The sequence below is a fragment of the Prunus persica genome, chromosome G1 (assembly GCF_000346465.2).
Source record: "Prunus persica cultivar Lovell chromosome G1, Prunus_persica_NCBIv2, whole genome shotgun sequence".
Taxonomy (NCBI): Eukaryota; Viridiplantae; Streptophyta; class Magnoliopsida; order Rosales; family Rosaceae; genus Prunus; species Prunus persica.
In genome coordinates this window covers 25,572,595-25,594,267 of record NC_034009.1, presented here as the reverse complement: position 1 = coordinate 25,594,267, position 21,673 = coordinate 25,572,595, and the positions used below count along the sequence as shown (strand labels likewise).

At 39.5% G+C, this 21,673-nt stretch overlaps 4 protein-coding genes across 7 annotated transcripts; 2 read left to right on the top strand and 2 right to left on the bottom strand.

The window, feature by feature from the left end:
• LOC18788748 (E3 ubiquitin-protein ligase RGLG5) lies at positions 259-3,990 on the top strand. Of its 3 annotated transcripts, none has more exons than XM_020555592.1 (13): positions 259-275; positions 694-1,082; positions 1,397-1,481; positions 1,579-1,719; positions 1,822-1,935; positions 2,063-2,160; positions 2,264-2,343; positions 2,460-2,565; positions 2,675-2,802; positions 2,892-3,078; positions 3,168-3,224; positions 3,341-3,546; positions 3,656-3,990. In XM_020555592.1, exons 2-12 carry the CDS (start codon positions 822-824, stop codon positions 3,419-3,421), a joined length of 1,338 nt encoding a protein of 445 aa, XP_020411181.1. In that variant the 5' UTR covers positions 259-275; positions 694-821; the 3' UTR covers positions 3,422-3,546; positions 3,656-3,990. The 3 variants fall into 3 exon arrangements, with proteins under 3 accessions (XP_020411181.1, XP_020411182.1, XP_020411180.1); XM_020555593.1 differs by lacking the exon at positions 259-275 and adding an exon at positions 493-580 and having other exon boundaries at positions 3,659-3,990; XM_020555591.1 differs by lacking the exon at positions 259-275 and adding an exon at positions 493-580.
• LOC18789751 (protein GLE1) lies at positions 4,201-11,449 on the bottom strand. Of its 2 annotated transcripts, XM_020555589.1 has the most exons (16): positions 11,089-11,449; positions 10,810-10,977; positions 10,545-10,706; positions 10,161-10,281; positions 9,541-9,689; positions 8,925-9,096; positions 8,175-8,379; positions 7,939-8,048; positions 7,457-7,527; positions 6,864-6,945; positions 6,584-6,652; positions 6,402-6,476; positions 5,798-5,875; positions 5,019-5,150; positions 4,779-4,901; positions 4,201-4,693 (listed from the first exon to the last, which is right to left on the bottom strand). In XM_020555589.1, coding segments are annotated over exons 1-16 (1,956 nt in total). In that variant the 5' UTR covers positions 11,091-11,449; the 3' UTR covers positions 4,201-4,456. The 2 variants fall into 2 exon arrangements, with proteins under 2 accessions (XP_020411178.1, XP_020411179.1); XM_020555590.1 differs by lacking the exon at positions 6,584-6,652 and having other exon boundaries at positions 11,089-11,447.
• Positions 13,144-16,741, top strand: LOC18791438. The gene is made up of 4 exons (XM_007223246.2): positions 13,144-13,747; positions 14,630-14,877; positions 15,192-15,712; positions 15,892-16,741. The coding sequence occupies exons 1-4, from the start codon at positions 13,319-13,321 to the stop codon at positions 16,335-16,337; spliced, it is 1,644 nt and encodes a 547-aa protein (XP_007223308.1). The 5' UTR covers positions 13,144-13,318; the 3' UTR covers positions 16,338-16,741.
• Positions 16,479-18,520, bottom strand: LOC18790854 (cytochrome P450 86B1). Its single transcript, XM_007224971.2, has one exon. It carries the CDS (start codon positions 18,518-18,520, stop codon positions 16,922-16,924), a length of 1,599 nt encoding a protein of 532 aa, XP_007225033.2. The 3' UTR covers positions 16,479-16,921.

Sequence of the window (21,673 nt, the reverse complement as noted above, 5' to 3'; positions counted from 1 at the left end):
TGCTCCATGTTTCATATTAAAAATAGTAAACAAAAAAAGAGTAGTTGACTGAACATACCTGGTTTCCTTAGAGGCCAGGTTACGTAGATATATAGTTTTCACACATCACCAAATCTCAGTTTTTTACGAGACACGTATTTATTCCTTGTTGAATGAGTGTTGGGCTCTGATATTATTTTTAGTATTTATCTATCAGAGTCAGAACCTGGTTTTCATATTTTCTTCCAGGACTTGCCTTGGAGTTTCTTGATGTGGTTGCTGCAGCTAACTTGATTGTGAGTTTTGGTGGAAAAATTAAATAGTAAACTTTTATATAGTTTTTTAATGGTTTCAATGGTCGGCGTTTGTTTGAATCAGTCCCTTTTGGCTGCCTAATTTAATGTTCTTGGTCTTGATAATAATTATTCTCCGTATGGGATTTTCCTGCTCAATTCTCGTCCTTCCAGATTCATTTTTAATTTCCTATATATACTCATATATTACAGAGTTTTATGCATAACCCAAGTTTTAGTTTTCAAAGAAACCAAAAAAAAACTAACAAAGAGAAAGACAGCAGCTTCACATACATATTATATTGTTGGTAATTTTTTAACAGCCTCATTGCACTAAACATGGACAGCTTTTAGTTTTTTATGCAGTTATTATATTCATGTGAGGGAGGGCCTTCAAGGTGTTTAATAATTTCATTTGCAGGTTGACATTTGAACTGCCTTGCTGGTTGCCTTGTTCTGTTTTCTTTAGCTTTGGAGGCAGAGCCCAAAAACAAGAACATATAGACTTTGCTGCATTATTCACAAGGGTTTTTGTAGATTCTGCTTCTGATGGGAGGCAAAAGCTCGAAAGATTCGAGCCCGAGGCTGTTTTCGCATGGTGGATCAACTGCTTCTTCTTCTTCATGGGATCAGTATGGGTATCCACAGCCATCACGCCCTCCACAAAACCCCTACTGTACCCCTCAGCATCACTATGCACCTTCACCATCTTTTAACCATGTGTCTCGGCCAGTTACAGTGCCCAACCCCCGAAGGAGGTTGGATAGAAAATACTCAAAGATAGCTGATAATTACAGTTCCTTGGATGAGGTAAGAACTTTACAATCTTGAAAAATGATTATAAAAAATTCTCCAGCATATTAATATCTAGCTTTGGCAAAGTTGACACATACAAAGTTTTTTTTTTCTTCCTATAATTATTGTGTTGATTTTTAAACTGAGGAGATACCTATCGCTGGCTTTATCACTATTTCTGGGTTTTCTGATTTTTTTTTATATGACTAATCACATCCAATCCAATCCATGCCATGAAAGTTGTATTTTGCTCAAGTTCAAGTCCTTACTTCTCCTGTCTCTGTTCTAGAAGTTCAGCTTTTGATGAACATGGCTTTGATTGACCACAGGTTACTTCTGCTCTTGCACAAGCTGGCCTTGAGTCTTCTAATTTGATTGTTGGTATTGATTTCACGAAAAGCAATGAGTGGACAGGTTAGTCTCATCTTGATGCTAAAAAGTTCTTTGGTCAAAGAGCATCATCATTTGAAGGGCAATGCAATATGCTTAAGCTTTGTTTCCTGCTTAACAGGTTCGAGGTCATTTAACCGGAAAAGCTTGCATCACATTGGAAATGTTCAAAACCCCTATGAACAAGCAATATCAATTATTGGGAAAACATTATCTGTTTTCGATGAAGATAATCTAATTCCGTGCTTTGGGTTTGGAGATGGTAATTGAACGCAAAGCACTGTCTCCTCTCCTGCATTATTTCTAGTGGAACCATCCTATTTGGACCATGTGAATTATTTAAATTTCTTGTATATTCTTGTAGCATCTACACATGATCAAGATGTCTTTAGCTTCTATCAGGACGAACACTACTGTAACGGATTTGAGGAAGTATTGGCACGATATCGAGAAATTGTTCCCCATCTTCGACTTGCAGGTGCTGCAGCTAGCCTCTAGTCATTACACTAGGCTTTGGCCAAAATATGTTACAAAGTTACATAGTTGGCCAAAATATGGTTGATCTGTACTTTTGTTCATTATTCTCTTTTGTTTCCTTATCCCAGGGCCTACATCTTTTGCACCGATTATTGAGATGGCCATGACTATTGTTGAGCAAAGCGGAGGCCAGTACCATGTTTTGCTGATCATTGCTGATGGCCAGGTAATCTGATTTTAACCTACTTTTTAAAAATGAACTGCATTTTTCTATCATGAGGTGGTCTCATGCTTCCTATCTGCCTCACAAAACATTGTCATTGTCTTAGGTGACAAGAAGTGTTGACACAAAACATGGTCAGCTCAGCTCACAAGAACAAAAGACAATTGATGCAATTGTAAAAGCAAGGTAAACTTTTCTAGAAACATGTCCTTTTATACGCTCGGGGAAACTCTTTCATAACTTGGTTTTTGGTTTCTGATCTGTACTTTCATAATTCATATACCTTACCTTTTTATTTGCAGTGTGTACCCCTTGTCTATAATCCTAGTGGGGATTGGAGATGGCCCTTGGGACATGATGAGGGAATTCGACGATAACATCCCTGCTCGAGCATTCGATAATTTTCAGGTGATCAGCAATGTTTTGGTGTCAATTAGTTCTCGAAAAGATTGCTAGCTTGATATGTTCATGGTTTTTACATGTGCGTAATTCTGAAGGACTGGTTTCCTTTATGCAGTTTGTGAATTTTACGGAAATCATGTCAAAGAAGGTGGATCTATCCAGAAAGCAGACAGAATTTGCTCTTTCAGCCCTGATGGAAATACCTTCTCAATATAAAGCAACTCTAGAGCTTGGCATATTGGGGTAAAAATTAAAGCTTAAACTGTAATTTTTTGCCAAATTGATGTATTGAACCTTTAGTAACATGAAAATCCATTGCCTTGAATAAGCAGAACACGCAATGGAAATTATCCAAACATGGTTCCCCTTCCCCCACCCCATTATGCTGCAGTATCTTCAGGCAGCAGCAACACAAAACTTTACAGCAATTCAAACAGTTTTCAGCAGAGGACAGCTCCTTATGCTGGATATGATAATGCAGGAGCCAGCACACCTTCTTATACAGGATATGATAGTCAGGTATTCAAACAAGTTTCCCATGAAGCCAGGTTTAATTGTTAATTTTCTCTCAGATTTGCAATTTATTTACTCTCTTTTTTTTCGTACAGGTTTGCCCCATTTGTCTTACGAATCCGAAAGACATGGCGTTTGGTTGTGGGCATCAGGTAGACCAATTTCTCTAAGAATGCAAGCTTTTCATAACCTTGAGTTACAAGTAAACTGTTACGTTGACATTGTTGATTTTGCTTCTCTAATTTTGGCCCCCCTCTTTGTGTGGCAGACTTGTTGTGACTGTGGAGAATACCTCGAATTGTGCCCCATTTGCCGGAGTTCGATCCAAACTAGAATAAGACTCTACTAGCTAGAGTCAGGTTTGATGCACATCTTTGAGATTTGGTACCGCTCTCAGTAGTCGCAGTGTGTCTTGTTCAGTGAAAACTGGAGCAAATGCTCATGTTTGATGATGTACTCGGGGCACAAAGAAAGGTAAGCCATCAAAGAGCTTTGTTATCATTTTTCGTATAATTTCATCATCAGAAAACAAAATGCATTCAGATGAGGATTGCTGAAAACTGGAAACTTATTGGATTTGCAGGAGCAGACTGTCTTGGTTGATGTGATTCTTGGCCCATGGCAAGATGGGATTGGTGGCTAGGAGGACCTGTTAGGGTTCAAATTAGAAGCTCGTTTTCATGCTTGGCCTTGTGTATAAGGAAAATTCAGGTTTAGATTAAGTTTCATGGTCAAAGTTGGCACTGGTTGGAGACACAATTCAGGGTCATCATCCTTACTTTTGTTTCCTCTGATAGATTGGTTTCGTCTTTCTACTATCATATTCTGAAAACAGATTAGAACTTGGCAAGGAAAAAAAGAAGTGAGTGTATGACAGTAATTTTGAGATAAAGAATGTGTGTTAGAATAGTTTTTTTATTTTTTATTTTTTATTTCTTGAAACCTGTCTCTCTGCTTCTCTCTCTGCCAGCCTCGAACCCAGGACCTGATGGGTTTCACTTGTAGCTTAAATCCAACAGTAGACCCGCAGAATGCGTGTTTGATACTAGATGGTCAAAACTTCAATTTTAGCAATCACTTCAGACCAAAAAATAAAAATAAAAATAAAAATTTAGCAATCACAAAAAAGGAGATAAATAAGTCAGTGGAGAATCAATATGAAGCCCCGAAATACAAAATCCCCCATGGGGAAGCCTGTTCAAATTATGGCAATAACTAGGTTTTACTTCCTTAAAAATTCACGCTTCCTTGTACACTTTTCATAACTACCAAGAGTACAATATGTCATGACGGCTTACAACATGACTGATTGGCAAAACTTTCTTCAACACATTCTCCAGGAATCACACAAGACCAGAAGACCTATAAATACATACAAATACAATTAGTAGTAATCTGATTCAGGCACATAAACATCTGATAGCAAAGAGCCCTCCAGGCTCCTTCCCTCAGGCTCACGAAGAAATTTGTTGTCCTTTAAGTAGGCGTCGATTTCTGCAATGACTGGGTTCAGATTTGAATCTCCTCGTTCTCTTAGTGCATTCAGGAAGTTGTCTGAGATGATGTTCAGCATCTTCCTGAATTGAGATTTGTACTTTTTGAAGAGAGAGTACCCTGCCATCTGTTAAAACATTGAATACTTTAGGTTGAAAGGGTTTTGTCCTGTTTCTTTTCTAGAAACAATATTAACTTCCATAACAACTTACATGTAGGAATGCGTTAAGTGCAACAGCAGTATATCTGTTGGCAGGAAGAGCATTTAAAAACCTTGCAAGCCATGCCCAACCTTCTTTCAGGCCATGCACATTTTGGAACCCATAAATTTCTGTCTGCTAAAACATTCTTAGTTAGAAGATATACCAGCAAAGCTTGTGATCTTAGTAAGCATAGCTTAAGATGCCAAGGAAACATTTCAAACTTCAAGCATTAAGTTCATAGCGTCAAACCTGAACCAAGGCCCCATATAGTTTCATATATGACTCTAATCGTGCCAAATAATTGTCAACACTCTCAATCTTTCCTTCATCTTCTTGGAATCCAATAGCTTTATAGTATGCCTCCTTTGATTCAAATGCGGACTGCAGTGAAAAATCATAACTCATAAAAAACAGAAGTAGAAATAACAAGAGATGCACTTCCAGCAAAATAAATTCCACCTAGAATATTAGAAAAATTGTCAAAGGTCCAAAAGGAACAGTTCATAAAAATTAAATTTGCAATTTCATGGTCCCCAACGTTTGTGAACTCCAGCATCCCATGGCCCCTACTTTCATACTCAGAACTCATCTCAATTGCAGATTAACAATGAATGCACTTGTAAATTGTGGATCCAAGGATTGAATGCCAGTTCAGCATACCTACTCCTTATTGTGCGACTATGGAATAAAAGTAGGTTTTTATATATTAATAATTCCGTGACTAAGATATAAAATTATACCTAAATCTTCTAAAATGATTGAACACTTCCGAACCTCCTCTTAATGCTTTCTAACAAAGAAAGAGTGATTTCCCAGATAAATTTTAATGGATTATATACAAAATTCATAGAATTTAAAGAAAAAAGAACTTTTCTACACACCTATTATTCTTGAACCAAGTTGGGTAAGGATCAATAGAGATGCAAGCTTATTCTAAATGGTTTTTTAATCAACCACGTGGGGTTAGGATCCCCCCGACCCCCTTTTCCTCCTTCAGAAAAGGGACAAGTGAGTTAGGATTGAATCACCTGTGAATAGTGCTTTGGAACTGTATAGATGCAAGCTCTGTGTAACTCAGCAAGAATAAGATCCATTGCAGTCGGAACCTGATTCACATACACAAAAATGTGGCATGAATCAATGATTTCTAAATTTTTTTAGCTTAATACAAATCTAACTGGCGTTCACAGCTCACAAAAGAAACTTCAACATTAGCTTGATGGAGAGACATGTTATAACACTTATATTGATCATTAAGATCTATTAAGACAACTTGAAAAGCCTTCCATGGACAGAACCCGAGTTAAAGTCAACTATATGGAATCAATGTCCCATGCCAACTTGATAGACATATGCAGCTACATTCAAGGATAGTCCCCTGGATGATGTCTCATCCAACCTGACTGGCCAAGCCAGCAGGATTTTCAGACTAATGAATCAACTGAGAGTATTAAGCAACCCAACTGTGAAGAGTCGCTTCTTTTATAATGTAAAATTGGGTAATATCATTATAGGAATACTATTTCAATGATAGAGATGTCAATTAAATACATACACCAATGTGCATACACATGCACGCACATGAAAAGAAATTAGTCTCTTTCCTTAACCTGCCCTCTCATCATGCTGTACCTTTGAAGTAACAAGAACAATGACATGGCCACATGCAAAAGCAGCATTACGTGGGGTTTTACAATTGGAGACAACCTGTAATATCCAAATAAGCAACCAATGAGCATAAACATTAGTACTTGTCCTATAAGAGGGAGTAGAATGTTAGAAAAGAATAATAGCTGCAGTCAACATGTAATGACCAGGAATAAAAATTTTGGGGAATGACAAAGCTTCTCAAGATTGGCTCCACCTGGTCTCCAAGAAATATCCTAGACAAAGAAAAACTGAAACCTGCCATCAGATGGCCATACATAACTGGGGGCTTACATGGTTTTCTAGTGGGAAGTGACAATTGTTCATACTTATTTTTAGTGTTTATATTGTTTGCATATGTATCTGCACTAAACAAAATGAAGAATTCTCAAATTCTAGATGGTAAACTCCAGCTTTCGTCTACTGAACTCAGACAATTAAAATTACCTTCTTCGCAAATGCTGCAATGCTGATAGATTGAGGGCAGCGGGCATCATTAAAGATATTGACTAGTTCACCTGCTTTTTGTCTGAAAAGAGGTACACCTTAGAATGTAAATTTTCTCCTTGCATTATGCTTAAGAACTTCAACTATAAACAACTAAATAACCTCGATATATAACATGGCTCAGTTTTATGACCACTGTAAAGTTTTTTTCTGAGAAAAAAAGAAAGGTAACTGGGAAAGATATGATAGTGCATGAACTAAATGAAAATATGGTACTAGATAGGACATATGGAAGACTTGAGTTTAGTAGCCGATCCCACATAGTTTGGACAGGCTTTGTTGTTAATATTGGAGAAAAGAGAAAAGAAAGCATATAACAATGAGGGAAGGCGTGGGCTGTTAACCCACAGACATCTCAACTTGTAGCCAACTTCATGCTTGACCAGATTTTAGGGTGCTTTATGAAGAAAACTCATAAGGCATTATTCATGTTCCCAGTCCTCTACCAGCAAAAGTAGATACCTCACAGAAAAAATAGAAGACAAAACAAATTTCAACAAACCACATTAAATAATTGAAGGGATCCACCTGACCTGACACTGTCTTTTGTTCCTGTAATTTGCTGAACCAACTTAGAAATTTGCCTCTCATACTTCCTGAAATCCTAACAAAAAGAAAAGACATGGCATGACAAACTAACATAAAGGAAGAGAAAAAAACATGTTGAAAAGTAGATTAGAATAACATGACTTATCCAAACATTGCACAAACAGGATGCAATACAATCACAATGACAAGAAAAGATCATGATAATAATCATCAGTAACAATAAGAAATAATATACAGTAATAATATCAACAAGCAAACGATACATTACCGAACAAAGGACAGAATCAATGGAAACATGCATTCTAATATTGAGTTCCAGAATTAGAAATTCAAACAACATAGATATTAAATTAATCAATTCTATTAGACATCAGGAAGTTGTAGAGAAATAGAAAAAACAGAAGCATTGTTTCACAAAACCAATAGAATAAAGCCTTCAAGGCTTAATGTTTGGGTGCCAGCAGACCTCTTTGGAGCGTAATCTCAGTGCCTGGTTTTCATCATCAAACTGTTTAAGCTTTTGTAGTCTCCCCTGCTCTAGATTCAGAGCACTTTCTGCAGCCTTGAGTATATTACCTGCCATTAAATAGCCCAGTTCATGTATCAGATGGTGGGAAACTTCTGGAAAGAAACAACTGATAAGGCCATTTAAAAAAATAGGTGCAAGAAAGTTCTTTTATTTCCCATTTATAGGAGAAATACCTGCCGCTGGTGGTTTTCCGCTGGATTGAGCATTCAAAGCATTTATCTGAGGTCTGTAAGTTCCTTCTTGTGCCGATCCAGAATCAGCCCTCTTCGAGGCTTCAGAAGCTTCCCTTTCTGCAGCTTCTTTAGCTGCTCTTCTCTGAGCTTCCAAAGCAGCTTTTTTTGCGTCCTCTCCTCTTTTTGCTTCCTCAGCTCTTTTTGCCTGCATACAGAAAATTCTTTCTTTTTTAACTAACTCAGTGAAAATCTACCTAAAAGTTCCAGCATATGCACCACAGTTACTTTCTTCTTTTCTTTTCTTTTTGAAAAAAAAAAAAAAAAAATTTATATTGGCCAGAGCTATCAAGATCACCATAGAGACGATGTCAGGGAAGTGGGAACCAGTTATGGGGTATCAAAGACAGGATACATGCCTAAAGAGGAATTCAGCATGAATTCAAGGAAAGAAAAAATTTGCATCGCAAATGAGTAGAATTAGTTAACCAAGATTGATTGAGATAGCAAAGGTTAGTAGTCAAGCATGTAAGACAAATTCAATGAAAAGCATACACAATGAGCAAGTTGGGGTGGAACCCTGGTTTTACCCAAAGTTCACTGGAACAGCTTTTAATTCAAATGCAATTTTAAAGCAAAAAAAAACCTTTCTGTCTAAAGCAGTAACATAATGAGGCCATTGCATGCACACCGTATCTAGAAAGAAACTAACCAACAAAACAGTAATGATATCAAAAGGCCAAACAAAAAGACCTCAGCTTCTGCTTTAGCTCGTTCTTGTCGAAGTTTTTCTTCTTGCAGAGCTTTTTCCTTTCTTTTAGCATCTTCATAAGCTGCATCAATTCTTATTTTTCTTTCTTCTATTTGAGATCTGACTTCAAGGTCTTGCTGGACAGCAGTCAAGTGATTATTAAGTGCTTCTGCTCTGCAGGTGATTTAATAATTGTAATTATCAATTAAATTAACTAGTAAAAAAAGATGAACGGAGATATTACTGAAACCAAGAAAGAATAAATGAAAGTTGAATTACGCATTCAGATTTTAAGTTCTCCTTCATGTAAAATTTTATATTCTGTCCCATAAAAAAAAATTCCAAACAAAACTGATCACAAGTAAAGTTATATTCTGGCCAATGGCCAAAAGAAAAAAATTACAATTTTAGTAACAATATATGGATAGACATTTAAAAGATGCTCCCACAGGATTGCAGAACAGAACAGAATCAAAAAGCCTAAAGAGTGATATTAAGATTTATTATTATTGTTGTCGGGAAAAAATAAATTCAGAATAGATAGTCCATGAACAGAACTTTTCGGAGTAGGATCTTTCAAATAAAAGGTACCATAAGAAATGAAACATTCGATCTTACATATTGCGTTGATATTGAGTATCAAGTTTTCTTTCCATTTCACATCTTTCTTCTCTATATCTCTCAACTCGAAAGATTGCAGAAATGGACTTTTGACTTTCAGTCTTCAGATCTGTCTCTAATGCTGATATTTGGTTCCTGATTTCTTCCTGTTAATCAAGCCAGTTAAAATTTCAATACACCAAGGATGAAAGATCACAAACATAAAACAAAAATACACACACACACACATATATATGCATGCGTTGATGCAGAGACAACAACATTCACACATAATAAAGCACGAGCTTCTCTACTACCTCTAAGAACTGAACTAAACTTCATCTCTATGTTAAAACCTAAACATAAATTGCACCTAATGCATCTCTAACGTAAAATCAACAATTTATCTCCTTGGGTAAGTAGTAACCAAAACAAGTTTTGGGCAAGGAGAAGTAGAGGGTTACCATCAGAAATGATGGGTAGCTGTTTCAATAGCACAAACAAGGGAATGTGTCACACTAAAAATCCACATAACTAAATCTACTGCGTAGAAATAATTCTCAGAAACTAGAATATATGTTTTTATATAGAAAAAAGTGAAACAACACCAAGACGTCACCAAATCCATAGCTACACACCTTCACTCTGAACTGATGTTCACGGGATAGCTCGAACAAACTACTTTCCCCTGATTCACCCTTCTCCATCAGGCAGGGTTGGGCTTCAAGAGATGAGTCATCACCAGAGTCATCACTGTCACTAAAAGAGAAAAATGAAACCATATATCATATCGTTAAATATGGATGAAAAAAAAATTACTATAACATTGAGGCAAAAACTTCAATAAATAGCCAGAAAGACAAGGAAAAAAAACATGATATCTTCAATGGTTTATGTCATACTCAGCTTATATGATCAAGTTCACATTTAGATAAGAGAATAAAGGAAGATGACAAAATAAGGGTAGATGTCAAAAAAGGCTTTTGTATGAAGAAACAAAAGTGGGAAATTTAATTGCATACCTGAGATAAAGATCATCAAAATTAAACCGTTTAACTGCCACAGAACTTTGATCCAGAGCCTCCTCATCTTCACTGTCAATGTTGTCCATCTCATCTTCGAAGACACGCATAACAAATGGGCTAGCAGAAGTCCTCCCATTGCTCTTTGAATCGGATATATCTCTAAACAAAGTTGCATATGGGCAAGCACATGAAAGGAAATAATACTGTGATTCATTCTTGGAGGGAAAATCACAAACACACAGAGGCACAAATGCATACATACCGTGGTCTTTCTTTAGTAAAAGGCACTGAAACCTTAGAAGAGCTGTTGATCTTTCTTTCCAATTCATCTATCTCCGATAGTAGAGCTCCGAAGCTCCAATCAGGCTCAGGGTCAAGTGCAATTCCATCAACTTTTTGGGGACAACGAAGCTCCAACTTAAAAGCTCCCCTAAATGCATAAATCCCCCACAAACAATTGCGATTAAATTGTAACATAAAAATCCGAAGATTAAAATAATTCGTAGAGAATAAACTATGTCACGTTATGAACAAATCTTACATTGCCTAATACTCCGACGCAGAGCTCCAAGTATAACAAGCACTGGGTTATAAAACCCTAATCGGCACAAAATGTGGAAACTAGCCGAATTTTGACGTTGAACTGTGAGAATACAAAATTAACCTGAAGAGTACTTTGAATTGAACCAGCGATCGTAAATGGCTGGTCTTGAGATTGAGAGCGGATGCGGCTAGAACCCGCGAACTATTTTTTCGAATTTGAGGTTGCAGAAACTCAGTTCGCGCGTTCGCATTTGTCTTCGACACTCTAAAATAACAACTTCCACACAGTGGCGTTGAGTTTAGGACCGTTGGGGAAAGAAGGCAAGTTTTCTAATTTCTAGGGTCCTCCCTCTTCTCTGCGGTTAACTTACGCGACATAAACAGATATTGACCCCTGAACGTTTGCAAAAATATCAATTTCCTCCATATAGAGTTTTACTTTTGCAATGACCCCCCTACAAGGTGGACCTAAAACTGGGCCCTTGGTGACATCCATGGGCCTGATCCGTACAATATTTTATGGGCTTCATTGGGCCTCATCCCCTACACTGTACTGTATTCACTCGACAATTTGATGTGTGCAATCAACATCAATTTTTTATCTATATATATAAAGCAAAAGGCAGAGAATGGTGAAACATTCAAAATACCAGAAAATGCCCTTTGTTAATTCAAACATTAAGAATTGAAATTATTAATTAAATGAGGATAATATGGTAAATTAATATTTTTTAATATTAAAAAAATTAAAATTAAAAACAAAATAAGATAATAGGTCCTACTTTTATGGAACATAACTACCCTGTTATCTTTTATTAATTCTAAAAGTAAAATTAAAAAAAAAAAAAAAAAAACCAATTGGCACATGCGTGAGCATGTGTCAAGGGGCTAGTTATACTGAATGAAATATGGACACGCTTCGGTCCTCTCCTAAAAAGAAGCATTCCTATTTTTTGCTAATTACAGTTTGACACATATGCAAAAATAATTCATCAAAAACATCAAAAGAAAAATCTCTACACATATGTCAACTTGTGATTGATAGAAAAGTAGAAGCTCATACTTCCAAAAAAAAAGGACAGTATATTTCATAAAATATCAAAAGTAAAAAATAAAAAATAAAAACTGAAGACAATTTAAGCTCATTGTTGTTGGTTTGGTTTATATGCTGGGACTGTGGGCCGCCTACGTGTAACATAAAGAGAATACAATCTCAAATCAACAATAAGTGATATCTTGAAAGGAATTAAAACATTATAATGTGCATTGCCTTTTAAGGGTGCCAAAGTCCAAAAAGTCCAAATGACCATTATTTTATGGCTCCTCGTTCCTTAAGTGAATGGGTTTGGTCTTTACACTTGTTGCTTTTGCCTTTGTTGCTCAGACGTGACCTCAAGCTATTACTTGGCGTGTTTCCATCATCAACAAGCCAATAACACATGAAACATGCAAAAAGGAACATACTATTCGTCATCCCAAAACTACCCCCACTTAATCTGGCTAACTAAACTGCTAACATCATCACCATTCATCCACCCACCAAACTACTAGCCTACGGGTCTTAATAAATCCTACTTTGTTCAATTAAGTCCTCATTAATCGTATAGAAGTCGCGTACGAGTCTCTTAGATTTTAGGGCCCTGTGCAAAATTAGTAATAGCACCTCCTAAAACAATTAAGTCCAAGTATTGTATGCACATTTTCACATATTAAAGTTCAAATACACTTTAACGAATGAATTGTGGAAAACAAGTTTTAATCTTAAAGACTAAGAAAAGAATCTTTATAAATATTATATTGACTTGTATCAAGGCAGAACACATCCATATCAATGATCAAAACAAATAATACTAATGGAGTGTTAGTTGGAATTTTCCGAGACTTTAGAGTGCTCCCAATTTGTCTTTAGATTCAAGTTTTTGTAGTGTCCTTGCATGTGAGTTTCCCCCAGCCCTTCTTACATTTGGCAAAAAGAAAAGAAAAAAAAACAAATAATGAAAAAAATATATAACACCACAATCTGTTCTTGATATTATGTACAGTGTTAATATTATTGGATTTTATTTTGTTTTTTAAAAGCCTTGTAATATTTATTTATTTATTTTATTTGTAGTACATGAGTGTGGTGGGCCTTGAATTAGTACTATATAAATTGAAGATAGCTCCCATAAATTCTCAAAAAATCATCCACAGACGAACAATTAATCACAGCACAACAAACCCCAACCATGGTTGCTCATAGCTCTACCCCGATCATCTCATCCTTCTCCTTCCTCGCGATCATCGCTTCTCTTCTCACAGTCGCGGTCTTGCCTGCAACAGTCTCAGCTGTGCCACTCTCCACCAGCTCACGGTGGATCGTCGACGAGAGCGGACAGCGCGTGAAGCTGGCCTGCGTGAACTGGGTGTCGCATCTCGAACCCGTCGTCGCCGAAGGCCTGAGCAAGCAGCCGGTGGACGCCATCTCCAAACGCATCGCGTCGTTGGGCTTCAACTGCGTCAGGCTGACGTGGCCAACCTTCTTGGCCACCAATGATACGCTGGCATCTGTCACTGTTCGACAGTCGTTTCAGAGCCTCGGCCTCAGCGAATCCATTGCTGGTCTCCAGTCCAACAATCCCTCCATCATCGATCTCACCCTCATACAAGCTTACCAGGTACGTTCGTGCCCCTGATTTTCTCAGGAAACAAACAGAACAAAGGAAAACAAAGTGTAGACTTAGAATGCCGGAAGGAATCTTCATTTGCACATCTTTTCATTTTTTTATGTTCTTTTCTTAATTCTGCATGGGCCCCACAGACACGAGCTTTTCTCCAAGTTAAGTTATACCGCTTACTTATCGATTAGTTTAATTAGGATAGCCTTCAATGAAGAGCTACAAGATCAACGGCGTACACTGTTTTCCAAGTGTCTATTTTCAACTTCATCGTTCAATTATTATGCTAGAAAATATTTTATTTTTTGTCAGTGACGGGAATAACAAAGAGTAATTCCTTAATTAAAAGAAAATCAACTAAGCTTCATCAGTTAATTATACAGTAATTAGGGATGGTGACCCTAATAACCACCAGCCTTAATTGTATCTTATAAGCCAGCCACCATTATGCTTGTCCTTTCACACAAGTTTTTCTGCTTTCACACACCAATAGAATTTTAGTGGGTCCACCTAACAATTACACATCAATTGTTAGAGCCCGCTATATCCGTCCACCATGCGAAAAAATGAAAGGAAAAAAAAAACTCACACGACAGTTTTAGATTTAATTTTTTTCCCCATACAAGTGATATGAGAATGGAAAATTCAAACACACGACTTGAGGTACAGGTAACTGCCCGTAACCATTTGAGCGGCAAGTCCTTTCCGACAGTTAAAATTTTTTTTAGTAGCTTCTTATCAGCTTAGAAATGATTTAACAGGCTTTTTAAGAATGATATTATTTTGCTATATACAGAAAGAATGATATTTTATTATTGTGGGGTTTATTAAGTTAAAGCAAAGGATAATGAGTGATTATTATTTATTTATTTTCACTTGTAGGCAGTGGTATCTAGCCTTGGGAAGAACAATGTGATGGTTATACTGGACAATCAAGTAAGCAAGCCTGGTTGGTGCTGCAGCAGCTTTGATGGCAATGGTTTCTTTGGCGACCAGTACTTCAGTCCTGACATTTGGATCAAGGGCCTTACTCGGATGGCCACCTTGTTCAAAGGCGTGGCCAATGTGGTGGGCATGAGCTTGAGGAACGAGCTGAGAGGCCCCAAACAGAATGTTGACGATTGGTACAAGTAAGTGCCATTTCATTCCAGGTCGAAAATGCATCCAACCCAATAAAACGTGTAGAGGGCTTGATGGGTGGGCTAAGCTAAATACAGGGTTTAATAGCATAAATGGGCATAGTCTCAGGCCCAGTTACATGGGAACCCACCATGAATGCCAGTTGGCCAGGGCAATGTGCCCGCTTCCTGCACCAAGTTCGAATCTCCCTCTCCTTATGTTAGATTAGTTTAGATTAGTTTTAGACTATGACTTGTCTCAACAAAAAGATAAATTAAAGATAAATTAATTAATTATAGTATTCGTTGTGAACTATGTGTGGTAGGTACATGCAAAGAGGAGCTGAGGCAGTGCACTCAGCAAACCCAGATGTGCTTGTGATTCTCTCTGGCCTGAGTTATGACAAAGACTTATCTTTCCTTGCCGACCGGCCAGTGAGCCTCACATTTTCTGGGAAAACAGTATATGAGGTGCATTGGTATGGGTTTTCAGATGGGCAGGCATGGAAGAGTGGCAACCCCAACCAAGTGTGTGGGTCAGTTGTAAATAACATGAAGAGACAAGCAGGGTTTTTGCTGGAAAAAGGGTTCCCATTGTTTGTGAGCGAGTTTGGGGTGGACCAGAGGGGCACCAATGTGAATGACAATAGGTACCTAAACTGCTTCATGGCTACTGCAGCTGAACTTGATGTGGATTTTGCTCTCTGGACTTTGGATGGGAGTTATTATTTGAAGGATGGGGTCCTCGGAATGAATGAGTATTATGGAGTCTTGAACTGGGATTGGAGTGATATTAGGAATTCAAGCTTATCTCAGAGACTCTCTGTTCTTCAATCTCCTTTCCAAGGTATAGCGTGTTTCAATTTCTTTGTTGTGATTTCAAACGGTTCATCAACAGTCAGAAATCCCACACGCCCACATATGGCACGGCTCTTTCTTTGTTTTATTGAAGAGATTCAAATCATATACTTCATATAATTTTTTTTTTTCCGGCTGTAAGATTAATAATGTGTTTGTTGTTTGCAGGTCCAGGCTTATCTCAATCCAGGCTGCATAAAATTATTTTCCATCCGGCCACAGGCCTCTGCCTCCTAAAAGTTGGATGGCTTGGGCCGTTGAAGTTAGGTTCATGCTCTCAATCTGGAGCCTGGAGCTATTCATCCAAGAAGATCCTAAGTCTTAAAGGAACGTATTTCTGCATACAAGCTGATGAACTGGAGAAGCCAGCACAAGTTGGGATTATTTGCACGACCCCTAATTCACAATGGGATACCATTTCGGATTCTGGGTTGCATCTTTCATCTAAGACATTGAATGGTACTGATGTTTGCCTAGATGTAGACTCCAGCAATACCATTGTCGCAAGTTCCTGCAAATGCTTAGGCAGAGATAGTTCGTGCGACCCCGAAAGCCAGTGGTTCAAACTTGTCGATAGCACAATAACTTCGACGTCTTCAAGCCCCATGCTCTAGATCAACTCAGTAGCAGAAATGCTTGGGATGAAGATCACTAACTATTTAGTGAAGCAAAGAAAGGGACTGGTGCGCGCAAGAAAGAAAAATTTAGGTACCTTAATATGTCCATACATGTCAAAAGCCGCATGTATTTGTATAGAAATAAAGTATTTGTTCAACCTGGGCTTTTGTGTAAAATTATGTAGTTTTATTAGACCATGTAAAAAATGATAAATGCAAACCTAATATTATTTGGTAGAAAAAGAAATTAATGTAATTCTAAAGTCAGGGCTCACACTTTACATATCAAAGAAAGAAAGATCATGTCTACATGTCTCCAATTCATGTCACCTGTTGTGTAATGTGTTTCCTAGGATGAGAAATTAATGAATAAAAGCTTAATAAGCAATTAATTAAGCCAATCTGCCAGTGGTTGCATTATTAATTTTTGAGTTTAGTACAGCTAGGATATTAAACACAACAAAGAAACCTTGTACTAACCATGGATTCATGGTCCTACCTACCCTGAGGAACTTTACCATATCAATTTTATTCCTGGACCTTGCCAGTTGCCACAAAAAGCTGCTCTGCTCCATCATGCATTAGACAGTACTAGTGAGCAACCTAGGCTTGAGAGTCACAAGCAACCCATTCTGCATGTAAAGTGTGGTGGTCAATTTTGGAACAACATTATGACCTTCAACAACCTTAACCTCATACCTCAATAGGATAGCAGCAGCCACCATCTTCATCTGCATGTAAGCAAACTTCTTCCCCACGCACAACCTTGGACCCCCGTTAAACACGGGGTATTTGAATTGATTCTCACTCACAAACACCCCATCTTTAATCCATCTTTCAGGCCTAAACTCCAAGCAATCTTGTCCCCATATCGACTCAATTCGGGCCATCGAGAACATGGAGTAGAGAACCCTACCTCCCTTTTTCACCACAGTACCATCAGGGAACACATCATCTTCCACAACCTCTTTGATGTCAATTGGCACTGCTGGGTAGAGCCTCAGCGATTCTGACAATGCTGCTTGTAGATACACCATGTTCTTTAGTTCTTCCACTGTAAAAATTGCATCATGATCAGCTGGTTCTTTAATATTACTGCATTGGCGCCGTTGGCCTAAAATTTCATTCATCTCTTTGAGGATTTTGTTTTCCACTTCTGGGGTTTTTTGCACTAACCAAAAAAACCATGCCAATGCAACAGAGCTTGTGTCCCTCCCAGCTAAAATAAAACTTATGCAGAAATCTACCAGAAACTTATTCGAAAAGCGCTTTTGCGTGCCTTGTCCTTCTGGGTTTTGATCAGTGTATTCCATGAGCCTTGACAAGAGATCGGAACGATCATTTAACCCTCCAAGCCTAACCAATTCATTCCTTCTCTCTGTCACTGCCTTCTCAGCAAACTCATGCACAATTTGAACTGATTCTTTGAGCCTCTTCTCGTATCCCATTTCGAAACGCTTCATGGGCTTCCACACAAAAGGCGGCACCATGAATCTGAAGAGAGTCAATTCGGTAGCTTCTTCAAAGGCTTTTGCAAAAGGAATTTGTGGTAAGTCAAGAGCCAAGCACCCTGGATCAACACCAAGAGCTGCAGTGCAAATGTTGTCAAAAGTAAACCGAAGAAGCACTTCTTGGAGATCAATAACACCGTTTCTAGAATTCACCACATCGTCCATCAACTTCAGCAGCTTTTCGTGCACCAAAACCTGCATGGACAGAAAAGAGTGCTCCACAAACCGGCTTGAATGCATCTCTGTAGTTGCTACTCTTCTCTGCTCCTTCCACATTTGATCGTCTGCATTGAAAATGCCATCCCCAAGCAAATCACGGAACCTCTCCCTGTAGTGTTGGCCTTTTGGGAAGTTGTTGAACCTTGTTTTGAGCATGTACTCAAGTTTGGAAGGATCAATGGTTATGATCCCATGGGCCCCACCAAACCACACTCCTCTGAAGTAGAAAGTGCCCCCTGCTCTGATCAGAACCACGGTTGCCCAATCATACATGCTGTTTACATTGAGAAAAACTGAAGGTATAATCCCCAGGACTGGCCATAGCATTGGGCCGTTGTTGGTAAATCTCTCAAGCAAGCAGCTAATTATGAACAGACCCAACAAGGCAATAGCCACATCCCAGAAACCTACCAAGTTCAGAATTGCAGAGAAAGAAAGCAAGTTCGTCATTATTTGTCTGAGTACTTTGATTATTAGCAGAGTTAAATAGTGAAGGATGAGAAGAGTATCAGAAATGAAGTTTCAATGGTTGTCAGCTTCATTGATATGAAAAAGGAACAAATTTAATTAATGATGCCACCTGCTTTTTTGACTCACATGCAGAGATTAAATAAGCTGTTTTCTTGGCAAAGAAACATTGGGCGTTCTGCGCTTAGTTGTTTATATAAACTATAAGTATAAACACTAACATGTTTATGAAGGGACCTCATAAATTAGCAGGAGATAAAGTGGGGTTAGAAGTTGAGGTATTAAAAGAGATGAGTTGGATAGAAATGAAGGCGATGGTTAATCCATCGAACTAACCGTATGTTTTAAATGTACAGTATTCAAAATCCTCTGCTTTGCCAACTACTCCTTGGAATCATCTCACCAGGACTTTTTGTTTTTGGTCAACAATACCAGTATGCCCACGCCAGTCTTTGAATCCTCTCATGTCCTTTCCCCAGCCAATTGATAATCTTTGTTTTTTTTGGGTTTTCTCTGGCTGAGTTCTCAACTATATCTGCTCCAGCCTCCATTGATTTTTAGGGTTGTTCCCATAACAGCAAACGGCTTTATCTCAAAGACTCAATCTAACAAAATCTCTCAGATTATTAAAAGGGCCGTAAGTTTGATATACATTGTTGACCTGTTTTTTTAATAGCTTATGTTTTTTAGATGAGTAGCTGTCTAACAAAGGACTTTGGACATGCATGGAATTTTTGTCCTTGCACCACTGGTACTTCAAGTTCAACCTGAGAATGGCATATCATTATAGTTGGAAACGAATAAAATGCGCTAACTAAACATAAAGATGAGAATAACCCTGCTCTTGATTTCGATTATTTAAGCCATTCAGCTGCTTTTCCATATCCCATTCAGCTGCTTTTTCAATCCTTAGATTGGACCTATTTGCTTTTCTAACACTAGGGTTTAGATTTTTGAATTGCCATGGGATGTCACCCGTATGGCATACACATAAAAAATCAATTGAATTAAGACTAAAGATACTAACAATTATTGACGTAAGCGATCGTCATATATATCATGTGTTACGTCAGTTGATAATTGTTGATGCGAAAAAATAGTTCTGCACGTATTTCGTCAATTTAGTGATTTTAGGCCTTCGGTAGGTGACTGTCCTCGGTAGATGTTCTACTGCAGAAGGGAGAGTACCTACAAAAGGTCACGTTCGGTAAGTCCTTGGGGTACCGGTGTGGTACCGGCCGAAGGCTCTCCGATGCTTTAGTAAGTACGGTTTTAGTAAAGATAACTGACAGATCAATCGATAGAGTACCGTTAGTTCTGATCCCCTCCTTTTGGGGATAGGGGTCTTCTTATATAGGCCTTGGGAGGTGTGCACTGTGCTCATATTTTCGATGTGGGACTCAGGACATGGATTGTGAGCGTGACACGTGTCTAATGGTATAAGGGCCAAGATAGATGGCTTCGGTAAGGACCATGCCGAAGGGACTCTGTGATCAATGTCGATCCTGTCCACGTGTTCGGTGGTCATAGGCCGTTTATTTACGGTATAAACAGTAGTCCCCCAAGTTCTCTTCCGAAGGTCCTTCGGGAGGGAATTTAGTTTTCCATGTCGGTTCGGAGGATAACCTGCCGTTCGGTAGGTTCGTTCTGGGGAGATTGGCCTGGGACTCGAAGAGTCGTTGAGGCTGAGAGGGTTTAGGGGCAGTGAGGCGCTTCGTCTTCCGTGCCTGGCGTGCAGTCTGCGGCGCCATTCATCAGATGACGCGTGGCCAGCGAAATCACTTCTGACGGCGCATTGATGAGCCGTTTAGTCTTTCGAGGCGTACCGTTACACCTCTCTCCCTATAAATAGAGATGGCTTCGGGCGTAAGGCTCACTTTGCAATTGTGAGTTAGCGCGAGAGCTTTGAGTAGGCGATTTTCGAAGTGGGTGAACGGCAATCCAGGCGATTCTTTAGTGCGATTTTCGGCATACGAGGCGATTTCCGAAGAGAGTGAATGGCAACCCAATCATCCCACACTACTCAAGGTAAGATACCGTTCGGCACCCCCTGAATATTCTCTCTTTATGTAATTATGTCTTTCCATGGCGTAGGCTAGCCGATCGTTAAGTAGGATTTTCCTTCGGTAGTCTAGTGGCCATAGGTAGCGATGTAGGTATCGGTAGGGTAGTTTGTGGCACGGGCCTTAGCTTCCCTTTCTCTGTTTTGTAGATGTCTGATAGCGAGTCGCTGTTCGGTAGTGAGCCCAACGCTTTCGATGGGGAGTTGTCCTCGGGCTGGGATACGTCCAGCGGGGCCGTGAGCCTCGGCGCCGAGGGTGGAGAAGACACCGATACTAGTTATTCGGTGAGGAGGTGAACTCCGTTCCCACCCATGGCATCGGCAAAGGGCTTATGACGGGGCAACCGCTACCCTTGGCCGCGGTGTTCAAGGACGATACCCGCGTCGGGCCGTTCGAGCACCAGCCTGAGCCCTCCATCTCCGGTAGTAGTGAGGGCACTGCCGGTCCCTCCCGGCCGAGGGTAACCATCGTCCACCGAGGGCCGCCTAGGGTACCGGTGGGTGTGCCCCAGAAGACTCTGTTCGGGGTCGACTACCTTGAGCCCAATAAGATCACCGAACGGGAGTTGGAGAAGATCAGGGCCGAGTACCTCATTCCGGACTCGGTGAGGATGAGGATACCGAGCCCCGTCGAATTCCTCAGCGACCGGGCGAACGGTGAAGTGACCTTCTTCACTGACGTTCTTCTGCAAGGGGTTCGGTTACCGTTGCAACCTGCAGTGCAGAAGATCCTTGTCCAGATCGGGTACGCTCCCGGCCAGTACAACCCCAACTTCTGGGTGGCCTTGATGGGGGTGATCGCTGCGTTCGGGATTGCCGAGGAGGGGGAGCCTTCCTACGAGCAGTTCTCGTATTTGTACAGCGTCACCAAGTCCAAGAGTGCCGATCACGGCGGCTGGGTTCAGGCGAACTGCCTGAAGGCTTCCGAGCGGGGGCATTTCATCAGCACGGTGCCGACTTCTCAGAAGTCGTGGAGGAATCAGCGGGTGCTGCTCTCCGGTGATTGGGAATCGCCATGGGAACACCACCTAGCTTCCCGGTCCCCACGACATTCCAGATTGCCGGTAGGTTTT

Coding starts and splice junctions, on each gene's coding strand:
- LOC18789751 (XM_020555589.1), bottom strand. Junction 7,528..7,938: donor TGAGATTACGCTCCAAAGAG/GTCTGCTGGCAC, acceptor TCTTTTTGTTAG/GATTTCAGGAAGTATGAGAG. Junction 6,477..6,583: donor CCCCAAAATTTTTATTCCTG/GTCATTACATGT, acceptor TGGATATTACAG/GTTGTCTCCAATTGTAAAAC.
- LOC18790854 (XM_007224971.2), bottom strand. CDS start 18,520: ATGACGAACTTGCTTTCTTTCTCTGCAATTCTGAACTTGGTAGGTTTC.
- LOC18791438 (XM_007223246.2), top strand. CDS start 13,319: ATGGTTGCTCATAGCTCTACCCCGATCATCTCATCCTTCTCCTTCCTC. Junction 14,878..15,191: donor AATGTTGACGATTGGTACAA/GTAAGTGCCATT, acceptor TATGTGTGGTAG/GTACATGCAAAGAGGAGCTG. Junction 15,713..15,891: donor TCTTCAATCTCCTTTCCAAG/GTATAGCGTGTT, acceptor TGTTGTTTGCAG/GTCCAGGCTTATCTCAATCC.
- LOC18788748 (XM_020555592.1), top strand. CDS start 822: ATGGGAGGCAAAAGCTCGAAAGATTCGAGCCCGAGGCTGTTTTCGCAT. Junction 1,720..1,821: donor GTGCTTTGGGTTTGGAGATG/GTAATTGAACGC, acceptor ATATTCTTGTAG/CATCTACACATGATCAAGAT. Junction 2,344..2,459: donor GATGCAATTGTAAAAGCAAG/GTAAACTTTTCT, acceptor TTTTATTTGCAG/TGTGTACCCCTTGTCTATAA.